The sequence below is a fragment of the Strigops habroptila genome, chromosome 5 (genome assembly GCF_004027225.2).
Source record: "Strigops habroptila isolate Jane chromosome 5, bStrHab1.2.pri, whole genome shotgun sequence".
Taxonomy (NCBI): Eukaryota; Metazoa; Chordata; class Aves; order Psittaciformes; family Psittacidae; genus Strigops; species Strigops habroptila.
In genome coordinates, this window is record NC_044281.2 from 65,955,242 (window position 1) to 65,967,303 (window position 12,062).

The following is a 12,062-nucleotide window of genomic DNA, read 5'->3' on the forward strand; positions in this document are numbered from 1 at the left end:
CAAAGTATCTCTACACCACAGTCTGCCTGAGCTATAAAAGATCTATCTTGGGTATGGAAAGCAGAGTAACTAGTCTGCTGCTTTTCTTCCTTGATAAAACTGAGTATAGTAAAATAGGTGATCACATACTGGTGGGCTTGGTATCATCCCCCCTGAGCTTTATTTTGTGTCTAGAATGTGCTCAGGATAGATGGATTACTTTGTGGAAGGTGGTGTTGCCTATCAAATCCATGCCTTATTTTGTTGTCAAAACTATAAGGTACCCCTGTAATGATGTAGAATGTGCCTAAAAAGAAGGGTTTGAGGATGAAAGTAGTTGAATGTTTATCTAGAGCATATTTGTAGATTAGCCACAAAGTTAGATGTAGTGCTGAGGGGCAGGAGCAGCAGTGCTTTGAATACAAAAAGGGCTCAGTATTGGTAGTTACCTTGAATACCTGATACTTTGTCTCTCAGATGGAAGTCTATAGGTACACTTGAGTTTCAGTTTTTCATGCTTTTTTTCCCCACAACTCTAGACCATGGTGATATTACACATTTAACTCTGAAAGCAATGCTTGAAGAATCTAGACACTTTTGTGAGGAGCAACATATAAAGGTTAACAAGAAACAGTTTTGTTAAGAAAGTTTAAATACGGTGCAGTATGTGAGTGAATAAGCTGACGACTCTACATGAATGCAAAAAAAGCTAAATATTGAGTGGCTGCTTTTTCATGGGAGTATTTTCCACTGTGAGTATAGCTCAAATTAGTAACATAAAATGATGTTTCATGTAACTAAACAATATCAAGAGTAGACATAGAGAAGTAAATTAACCTTGCAGAGACTAAGAACTTATGTTAATTTTGAGGCCTTGACTTTGCAATCTTGATGGTCTAAACATTACTCTAGTACTAAGTGTAGTATTAGTATAATACCAATTAATTCCAACTGAGCAACAAACATACCATTTATATAGTACTGTGAACAGCCTGTCATAGGCACGCTTGTGTAAAGTCTGTATTTATTCTTACTTGCCAGCGTCTCATTTGCTTCACATCTGGGTTATTACCAATGTTGCAGAGACGCAGCAAGGTAGATGGCCACGTGCTGAACATCATCATCATATCAGTATACAGTTCTTTCTAGAAGACAGGTGCATTAGATGTAGAAGTAACTAATCAAAACTACAAGGAAGTAGTTACACAATACAGCCACACCATAGCTCTAAGTGACTGGCTGAGACTTCTCAAGTCTTGGCTCAATTTTGCCTTAAATGCCTTGCAGATAATCCTAGAGAACACTGCCTAATCCGGAACAGAACAAAGCGGGTGTCTTTGGAGTGTCAGTTTCAGAAAATACCTTTAAGATTGATGAGTTTTCAGGTCCAGGGAAATCAAACATCTAGAACTAAATAACAGTTCTTCCTAAAAGTTTTTCATTGGTGCCATTTATACATTCAGATTTAATTTTCACCACTTTAACCTTTGTGGAATTTTGTTTGCAGTAATACAGTAAGTAAACCATTGTGATAGAACAGGTTTGTGTGTCTGTAAACCCATTCTGCAAGAACTGTGTGGGTAGTTTGGTTTATCAGCAACAGGTCACCAGCAGTAGGCAATTGGAAGACAAAAGATTTGAGCGCTATTAAGCTAAACATATGTGCTAAAGCTGTAAAAAGTGATAGTTTTCATAACAACAGAACTTGCAAAGGAGCACATACAAATATATATGTTAAAAACATCAATGGTAGTGAAATAATGCTTTCTTGCTGGAAGGACGCTAAGAAATACCATCCAGCAATGCCTCTTACTGACTTTACAATATTTTATTCAGACATTTGAAAATACACACAAATATTAATGAAACAGATTAAAGCTGAGGAAAAGGACAACACATGTCTATTAATCTAAAACATTCAGACAGCTTTATTGCCACTAATCACTTGAAGTACAGTCCTATTTTCAGTTTGTGCAGAGTGGTACATTAGGTTGAGTTGCTCTTCTGGGGCTGTGCACTTTGCAAAGAAATTGCTGAAAGCAGTGGTCTGTGGTAAACATAACAAAGAGCAGATCACTCTGGATATTTTTACTTTTAAAGTGAAAATGTCCTCGATGAAATCCATCTTTAAATAGCAGTGAAAGGACCAGGCTGTGGTATGCAGTTGTTCACACATGGAAATCACAGACGAGAGTGTATCTGCTTTGGCTTCTTGTGTTAAATACAAGTGCTTTTCTGATAGAAGTGATGTGGGGTTGAACTTTATGAACTGCATCTCTTAGTAGGTGCTCTTAAGAAGTATTTCCATAATTTTGGATTTTCTTCTTTTAATACCTGACCCATATATTTTGGGATGTTGAAGTAAATGATTAAAAAAGTCTTCATTTTAGCAGTTCAATTTGATTAAGAAACTCTTACAATGTGTTTCAGTTTCGTACAGTCTTTTGTGTTGTTTTGGCTGTCAATTAGAACCAAGGAGGTGTGCTGATGATTCTCTACTATTTCAGCAACACTGTCAAAGCGCTGGATAGAGAAAACAAAAATTAATCAGTGCTGGCTTCCTTTAATGCTCTAATATTGATAGTGACCACTGCATCATTGTTTTTCTCTTTGCCTCTCCCAACATTGAAGAGAGTGGAACTGTGGCTGTTACCAAGTGAGATGCTCTACCTTTTAGGAAGAGCACTGATTCTGCTCTTACTTGTCCTGATTCTAGTAATAAACAGGTTAAATTTGGACAATGGAAGATAACTAGCTATCTCTTATCTCATGCTCCTTTCCATTTGTGATTGCTACCTGCACAAACTGAAGCACAGAGGTTGTTTCATGGCATATTAAACTGACACTGCTTTTAGTTTACCTTAATATATACACAGGGTGCAGACTGTGGCAGTTTGGAAGCTGTTTCATCTGTGGTTCAGCTATCTCAAAGGGAAGGTGGTCTCCGGGAGTAATAGGATTCAGCCAGCCATCAATGAGAACTGTGTTAGTTATGCAATTTTAATGTAAATTAATATCCAGAATCTGCTAGATCTGTTGTTTTTCCTTTTGGTCTTTGGTCAAATATAGATTTTGGACTTACTTTCTCTTTTTTCTCTGGAGGTCATTTTTTGACCACTTGTTGAAGGCCTGATGAGCTATTATTTATACTGCTACCTCAGGACCATTGTCTGGGAGACAGATAATTAGGCTAAGGCAAGCCTACTGTCACATCCCTGAAAAGCCTACTCTGTGCAGCGATAACAGTTTTTTATTGGTATTTGGGTTCCAAGTTTTTGGTTTGCTGTCAAAGTAATTATCTGTGTGGTATATGATAATAGCCAATCAGTGATTTTTGCACTCTAGAACTCGAGTTCTAGAGTGTTTTCTTTATGTGAAAATGGGATTAGAAATACTCATTTTATAGAGGTTTTTTGTTGTTGTTGTTTGTTTGGGGTTTTTGTTTGTTTGGGGTTTTTTTGAGCATGGCTGGTTTTCTTCCATGATTTTCCAGGAAACTTAACTACAGTCTTAGGTAGAAGAGTAGAAGACTATAAACGGCTGGAGAATTTATCTAGCCGCTGCAGCTCTGGTTCTGACAACTTCAAAACAGTTCTATGAGTATGTTTTAAACTTGATCTGTGGTTCTTATTACTCACAGTATGCGGGAACTGCTGTTACACTGGTTTCTCTAGCTTGATAGATCAGTCATTATATAGGGTATACTTTTATCTTGATACAAGAAGAATCCTCTTGGTCATAGTGTAATACAGTTACTCCTTGCTTATTAAAATTATATAACCGAAAACTGTTTGGAAGCCCTCCCCCCCCCCATCATCTCACCTCTTCACCACTTTTTTCTCTGCCCAGTGCATATTGTCTTGTTGACTCAATAAATCGTATAGGGATGTTGTACACTCTTCTGTTGTAAAACACCACCAGTGTGTATGGTTGCCGTGAATCCTGTCCAGAACTCTTTCTTATTAGAAAGGATCCATCCTAAAGAGAGAAGAGTAGTAAGTGTATTCAGCTTATTTTTTCCCAACAACTGAAGTTTGGTTTTAGCATTTTCATCTGTATTAGCATTAAACCCTTTTCTCCCATCAGAAAAACTGTACAGCAGGAGATAAGTAGAATGTATTCCTGCTGTCCAAGAGTAGCTTACAAAGGTGTCATTTAAGAGTCAGCTTTGCTGCTACCTGTTCTCTCTCAATCAGAGAAAGAAGAAGAAATGAAGATACAGTGGCAGCAGTCTGTTGGGGTCTACAGATTATTAGGAAATGAAGCTATTCAGTGGCAATAGGTAGGCAAGAAAGCAGTGAGAGGTGGAGATACTTTCTCCAGAGCTGTAAAAAAACACTCTGATAAAGTCTAGCACCTACTAACACTAGCCCAGTGCTCACTAGCTAGCAGTAGCCTACGCTGGTGATAATCCCAATGCTTTGCCCCTTTATCCTGCTTTGCGGAGTTAGGCAAGAGTGGAAATGTACCTGATGCTGAGGATGCAACTCTGCATGTTACTATTCCCTGCTGTGACAGTAGTTTTTGTACACAGAATAGTTGAGGGAACTCAAATTCTCCAAATACCTAAATGCATAGTGTTGCTCTTTCAAAATACATAGCAGCATCAGCCTTTCAAAATAGTAGCTATTTTTACATGAGCCATTGAACAGTGGTGGAGACCATTTAAAAGTCACAGGGCTTTCCCTTCCATTTTAATGGATGCACGTGAGCTATCACATCTTCTTCAGCTCTCTAGTCTGTAACAGCTTTCTCTGCAGTGCACCAGTCCAAGTTACACTAATGCAACTTTGTCTTGGGATGGAAGTCATAGTTAGTTTGACCACAGTAATTTCATACTTAACAGTATTCGCATGGCACAGTATTCTGACCAGAATACAGCTGATGTTCTTAGAATATCTCTGATTGTCTTTTAATTTTTTTTATTTGAAGTCCATCCCCCCGCCCCGTTATATAAAAGTGACCTACCTTGTTTGATCGGTACAATGCATCTTCTGCAGTTTTCCTATCACAGGTAGCAGCATACCATGCTTTACTATGAACACCAGCATCCTAGAAAGAGAGAAACAGTGTTTCACCTGTCAAAAATGATAATAAAGAATATGGCTTGTAGGGGAGTTATTACAAAATAATGACAGCTGTGAAGAACTCAAATGCAGAATACTTTAGAAAACACAGAATTCTTAGAAGTTTTTTTACTAAGAGCTCACTGGTTTTGTTGGACAGAGGTAGGACAAAAAAACCCCAAACAACTAGTGTGTCAAAACCGGTAACAGATGTGTGATAGAAGGCTGATACTTGACAGAAGAGAGAAAGATACCTTCAAGAGAGTAGTCAGGTTCAACTGGAGGATAGTTTGGTATTTTTAAAGCAGGAAGCTATGCTAGTGTAATTTGAAGAGAGTATCCAGGAACTGTTGAGGAATAAATTGACCATTAACAGTAAGTGCTGCTCAGTTGTGGGCTAGCCAATGAGGTGTCCAGATTTGGTAGGCATCTAAGCTTTGGGAATGAAGTTTCCTATATATTTAATGCTCTTTGTGAATAGGATCATGATTGCTTCCATCTGGATAGCATGGAGGTTGGGTTAAGTACATCTTTTACTCCAGTTGTCCTTATTAAATAAGGACAACTGGATGGAGTCCTACAAAACAGAGGAATAATTAATTTTTTCTTCTATTAATACAGCAGTTCAGCTCCCAGTGCTTTTAACAGAGATGTGAGATACAGTTTCATTTCCAGTACTGTGTTGGATTGAGTCTGTATATATCCTTATGTTTATGCTCTTATCTAAAGGCATAAAATCATGTTTACTGTGGAGAAGGATTACATCAGTAACAGAATATAAGAGTGGCTTGTATTTTATAGTGTATCTCCTGGGTGCCTCATTTCTGCATGTTATCCTCTGTGAGCACCTCACCAAGTCATCTTTCTCTCCATTTCGTTAAATGCTGGCAGTGTTCTGTACAGTAAATGAACTTAACCTGGTCTTCCAGTGGAAAACATGGGACAAAGGGCTTTATGGATGGAGAAGTACATGGAAGATACAAAGTAGAACGATTGGCACCCTAAAGATAGGTGGATTCTGTTTATAAGATAAAAGCTCTCATAACAAAGGAAGTGCAAAGATAAAAAGTTGTGAGGAGATGATGGCAGTTGAGAGTGAGTGGCAAGAGATGATAATTTGAGTAAGAGAAGCAGTGGTAGAAAACTGCAGGATTAAGTGTACATTGGGGAACAGGAGTGGAGTTTTGGGGAATGGGGGATTTTAGAGAGGTATGAAAAGAAATGATACTCAAGGGAAGGACAGGATGAGTGATTAGAAACAGCATATCCTAATGAATACTTCTGGGTATTAACCTTCCTGGTCATTTGAAGAGTTTTGCTCCAACTCTATAGGAACAAGCTTAATAATAAAATTCATTCATCCTTTCCAACCCTAACCATTCTATGATTCTATGAGCTTTGTCACCTCTGTACAAAACAGATTAAAGATGAAATTGTTAATTATGGTTGAGCTGGTCTAGCTGGCTTATCACTGCCAAAAAGGGAATGTCTTGGCTTCTCCCTTGTGCTCATTTTGTTGCTCATCTGATCACACGATGAGATAATTCATTTATCTCACAGAAAAAAAAAAAATTATCTCATTTTTTATCTTGTTTTGTGTTTGACTGCCAGGTTGGTTTTCTGTCAGTTTAATGAGTTGGCTCAGCCCATTGCAGGATCAGAGGAACACCAGAGAAGTCTGTGGCAGGGAAGGGAGTTGACCATGAGGAAAGAGCAAAACCTCAATTTTGGGGGCATTACACTAAATTCTTAAATTGGCTCAAGCCATAACATGTAACTTTACCTCCAGAGTTCTTCCATGTATTTCTCCAGTCACACTATTCATTGGAAAAAGGATGAGAGGAATTGCAGGTATGCAGAGTACTTGGCCACTATGAGAATGAGTCCAGTAAACCAATCCTTGTTCAAAGGAACAAGGAATCAACTACCCCCAAACTTTCTTTTAGCACTATCTGTGGCTTATAATCTGGAAGCAGAGAGCTGCTGCCAAAGTTTGGATGGGAACCAAACAAATAATGAACCTTAGGGGTATGAATCATGTCTGCAATCACCGATACTGTGCAAGAAGCTGCAGCAAATGATACCATTATACATAATAGGTGGGAAAATGATGCTAACTAACAGTTAATATATTTTCTTTCCTTAAAAAAACCCCATCATCATCAACAACAAAAAAAAAAAAACCAACCCCAAAAAACAACCAACCAAAAAAAGCCCCAAACAAAACAAAACGGATGTTTTATTAAGCTCTGGTTTTGCCGATGGCTGTTACATAAAAGCTGCAAATGTAATTGCTACAAGCTGTTTGTTTAGTGTCTGCTGGATTGTTTATTTGAAAGCAATTTTTATAATAAATATTCAGTGTGACATATTGTTAAATTTTTTCCAGAACTTCAAGTCCTTTTGTTCTTCATGTTGTATTATCTTTGTCATGTCAGGCTTTAGAACATTCAATGTTATTGGCTCTGTATAATAGAGCCTTTGTTTTGCACCCAACAGAACTATTTTTACCTTGTTTGTGACTACTAGGCTTCTAAGAATGGCTTCCTGCATTTTGTAGTCTCCATCCAAAATTTAAGGAGAATAGCACTGAAATGAAAGTAACTTTGCATTTGCTTAAATTATTCAGAGCTTAATGTTGCAATGAAACACAGAAAAAAGAATTGGTTGTAAACCTGACAGCATTAACTGTAATGAGGTCTGTTTAAACGAACAGAAAGGAGTAAGACTAAAACATATAAGGGAAGGCATCACAGCATCCTCTGAGAGGGGCAGCAGTGACTTTCTTCTCAGTTCTTAAATCTTTGCTGACACCCCAAACCACAATAAATAGGGAAATGTTCATAAAAGTGATTCTACCCTCTGCATCCTGCTGTGTTGGGCTAATGAGCAGAGCATCCCTGTTTCGTTCTACAAATTTCTGGAATTTCTTAGCATATCACATCAGTGCAGGCTGATGCTAAAAGCTGCACATGGCCTCATTGTATCTGCGTGGTGCATATTATTTTTTTTTCAGGACACAGTATGTACAGCTGTAAGTTAGAAAAAAGGCAATTAAACTCTCTACAGCCATCTATATCAAAGACTAGATTTCCTTGTTCAAATCTTGTTGAAATATTATGAACTGGGGAGTCGGGAGAACCTGAAACTAAGAAGCTTTTCCAGGTGTTGTTTAAAGTGACTGGTAGAATGCCAAGGTTTGGTATAATGCTATTTACATCTTTTTCTACAGCTTGTTAAAGCTTCTGTGCTTTATGTTCTAAGCATTTTTTTGTATGAAAGCTAACATTCAGATTATTTGTGCTACAGAAAATCTTCACTGCAAAAGGAGACATGCATGTCCTCTACAAAAGGAGAATGATTTTTATTTAGAAAGAGGGTAGAGGTGGAAAAACTACTTTAGAGTAAGGGATAAGAAGATTTCTGTAGTGCAAATTTACTAATGTTATACCTGGTCTACAGTACTTGAAATAGATGAAATGCTGCTGTGAGGGGGAGTACCCAGAGAACGGTTTGCAGATTCTGGCACTTCTAGAAAAGAGAAAGAACAACATGTATAAGTTTTCAGTTATATTATGCTGTAAGAAATTGATTTGTTACTGGAAGATCTGGAAATGCTTGACCTTTGGTATGACTCGGGAAACCTATCTACTGTAAATGGATGGGCCTTATATAAGTGCCTGGGACACTTGCCTCCACAAAAGAGGAGTCTTGCTTATAAAAGAGAGAAATGGTTTGGTTAATAACAGTTTGAGTAACAACTTGGTTAATAGCCGGAGCTGGACTTCAAATGCAAAACACCCCCCCCCCTCCACACCGCCCCCAAGTGAATCAGTGTAGCAGTGGATAAAGAAAATGCAGGAACATGATGCAAAAAGCACTCAGTCCAGTGAGAGTAGATGTCATATAAGTGAGGGTGTCAGGACAATTTATGTAGCTCAGAGATATTTTTTCACTAATTTAGTCCAACTGAAATGTTTCAATGTGTATGCAAGAAGTCTAGGTAGCTCAATAGAGAAACAGAACTAGTAGGAAAGATTATGAAGCTTAAAATTATAATTGTAATAACAAAGCACAGTAGAAAATACCTATTAGGGCAGAAATACAGATGTCAAAATGTTTAAGAAATTAGAAGGGAAATGGTTGAGTAGCATTGCATAGTAATGATATGGTAGAAATATGGGAAATAAGTATAGATAATTGTTTTCTGGTAAAAAAGAATCTTGGTCAAAGATAGTATAGTTGTCTGCTATAGGTACTTGTGATCAAAGTTGGGTAAAGATCAGTATCATTATACTAAAGAAGATAACTGTATAAAGCTGAGGGGAGACATTGTAAGGGGCAGTTCCAGCTCTCAGTGAATAAATAATCATGTGAAAAAGGCTACTCAATATGAAGAATTTTGGTTTTTTTCCTGTCAAATTTTGACTGACGAGCTGCAAAAGCTGCAGCTGAAAAGGATGTTGTATAAATAAAGAATTACCAGAAGTCAGATGGAATTAGACTTTACAAAAGGAAATTAAAATAAGGGATAAGAGATTCCTTAGCTGTGTAGAAAGAGAAATGGGGCTGTCTGCAGCCCCCAAATCCAAGAATTCTATAGATTTTAAAGATAATCTAGGTAACTAAACCAACAGTAGTTCTGGTACAGAAATGGAAATTTCCACAATCAAATTGGAAGCAAAACTCCAATTAGCTTAGTACAGTTGAACTTGTAGGCCCAGATAATCCTTATCACAGAAATTTTAAAACCTGGCACATAAAATTACGGAGCTGGTAACAATTATTTTAAATAGATTTCAAGTCAGGGTGGTACCATGTTATTAAAGCATACCAAACAGTTGCTATACTTAAAGTGGAAAAAGTGACCCAAGCAACTAACAGGCCTTTTTGTCCAACTCCACAAAACACAAGGCCCTAGGAAATCATTTGAAGGGAAGAATATGAAGATTTGGAGGTAAAGGTACAACTAGCAAGAAAAAAATCTGAAATTTCCCAAGTAGATAAAATTTTATAGCTCTTTCATAAAACAACAGAGTTCTACAAAGAGGATACTGTTCTTACTCTACTTTAGTAGAGCACTTGATACTGTGCCGTATGGGAAATCAGTGCTTTCTATGAAGAAGATGAAAGTTAGCGCTGTGCTTGCATGGTGACAAGGAAGAAATGGCAGGTTATGTTGAAGGGACATTAGTGATAGGGACCAACTGTATCGGTGATGAAGTTGTTATTGGACCTGGCACAGAATAAGAGTGTGTTGACTAAGTTTACTAATCAGAGCATCATTTAGCACCAGATGACCTTGAGGAATAGTTATACATTAGGGTAAGAATTTATGCTACAAGTTAAAGCACATCTGTTGCATCACAGAAGCAGGCAAATTTAAGACCATCAGCCTATTGCATGAATATGAACCATTATACTTCCACGCCATAGGAGATATAATTGCAACATAAATCAAGCAAACATTTCCAGAAGATGGAAAGAAGTACTAGTAAGAGCATGTAAATTTAAGCTACACCACGTGCAGATTTCTGTGTGCAATTTTCATCATCCATCTACAGTGTGAAAGATAGGTTCAGATTGAAGTATGTGCAGAAAAGGGCTGGTAGGAAGGTCAGGCAAATGTCTGCTAACAAGAGACTAGAAAAATACTGGATCTGATTTACACTTCTTTGCAAAGAGAGTTCATACACATATCACCTAAACTGTCTTTAACTGTAAACTGAAACAAAGTCCCGCTTTAAAAATATTATTTACAGAAGAGCTTTGGCATTTGCCATTATAAAAATACCTTCTTCCCCACCCCCCTCCCCAGAAAGAAAGAATAAATTGCTGGATGCAATAACGATCCTGTCTGGCTTCTAGGCAACAGTAGCCTGGAACAGCCCAGAATTGTCATATTTAGGGTTCTTCTGTGGCAAGGAAGGTTGATGGAATCTTTATTATTATGGGAACTGACCCAAACTGCCCTTAGCAGAAATTTCCAGCGGTCACAAATAGGAATGAAGCACCCAATTTCCATCAATTTCTACAATAACCCTGACATATTCCCTTCATTTTACTATCTGAGCTAAGCCCTGGGATACTTGATGTCCTCTTTGTATGCCTTACAGAGACAAATGTTAATTCCAAACTAATGAATACGCATGGCATTTTGAAATAATCTTAATTTAGAGATTAATTTGAAATTACAAGTTAATGACATTTTAATTCAAAATCTAAATTATACTTACTTGGCAGAATTGAGGACTTTGGGAGCAAAGGCCTGAAATAAATTTGAAGAGATTACAGAAAGGTCTGAGGAGATCTACCCAGTTCTGAAAACATTAACATTGTGTATTTGAAGCATGCAGTGGTAGGATGTGTTCCATCTCACCCATTGAGAAATAAGGGCCAGATACAGGTATTTAAAAAAAATCATATCCCCCTAGTACTGACAATTAGGAATTTAAACATACGGTTTAAATCTCCATCACCTAATTAAAGGTTATATCCTCCCATGCTTTTTGGTGGTGCTTATAGTATTTGGATGCATTTGCCATGTTTTAGATTTTGCTACTGTGAGGCTTCAAGAAACGTGACTTTCCAAAAAGCAACAGAAGGCTACAGAGAAAACAGTGCTCCCGTTTGAACTTCTCACAGCTGTGTTCAGACTGAGCAGTAGGAGCTGGTGCAGTGAAATATTCAAAAGATGATGAAAAGGGATTTTACTTTTGGACACCACTTGGAAGAGGTGGAAGCGGAAGCTCTTGGCTGGAACCTCTTCGTCGTTCTGCTGCTGTGGGTTTTTCTGTAGTTTGGGAAAATGAATCATAAAGTCAAGATTTCTTCAGAAATACGTCATTCCAGATAAGACAGTAGCTGAAGGAGGGTTTCTTTTATTATTGTAACTTTTGGGGTCTTCCCTTACATGGCAGCTTACCATCCTGCTGCTTTCTTTATTAACCAGTGGCATAACACCAAATTTCTAGGCAAATAGCTGCACTGTGAATGCGTGCAGGAGCTCAGTGGGAG

At 37.7% G+C, this 12,062-nt stretch overlaps 1 protein-coding gene across 5 annotated transcripts in view; it reads right to left on the bottom strand.

The window, feature by feature from the left end:
• Positions 1 to 1,788: 1,788 nt before the first annotated feature.
• BLNK (B cell linker) overlaps positions 1,789 to 12,062 on the bottom strand; it is a 102,887-nt gene continuing 92,613 nt past the window's right edge. For all 5 annotated transcript variants that reach the window (XM_030486423.2, XM_030486424.1, XM_030486422.1 and 2 more), the window contains 6 exons: positions 11,760 to 11,838; positions 11,282 to 11,313; positions 8,497 to 8,576; positions 4,948 to 5,031; positions 3,802 to 3,957; positions 1,789 to 2,502 (listed from right to left, as the gene is read on the bottom strand). In XM_030486423.2, coding sequence (XP_030342283.1) covers positions 2,383 to 2,502; positions 3,802 to 3,957; positions 4,948 to 5,031; positions 8,497 to 8,576; positions 11,282 to 11,313; positions 11,760 to 11,838 — 551 coding nt within the window. In that variant the 3' untranslated portion in view covers positions 1,789 to 2,382. The remainder of the gene's footprint in view (positions 2,503 to 3,801; positions 3,958 to 4,947; positions 5,032 to 8,496; positions 8,577 to 11,281; positions 11,314 to 11,759; positions 11,839 to 12,062) is intronic.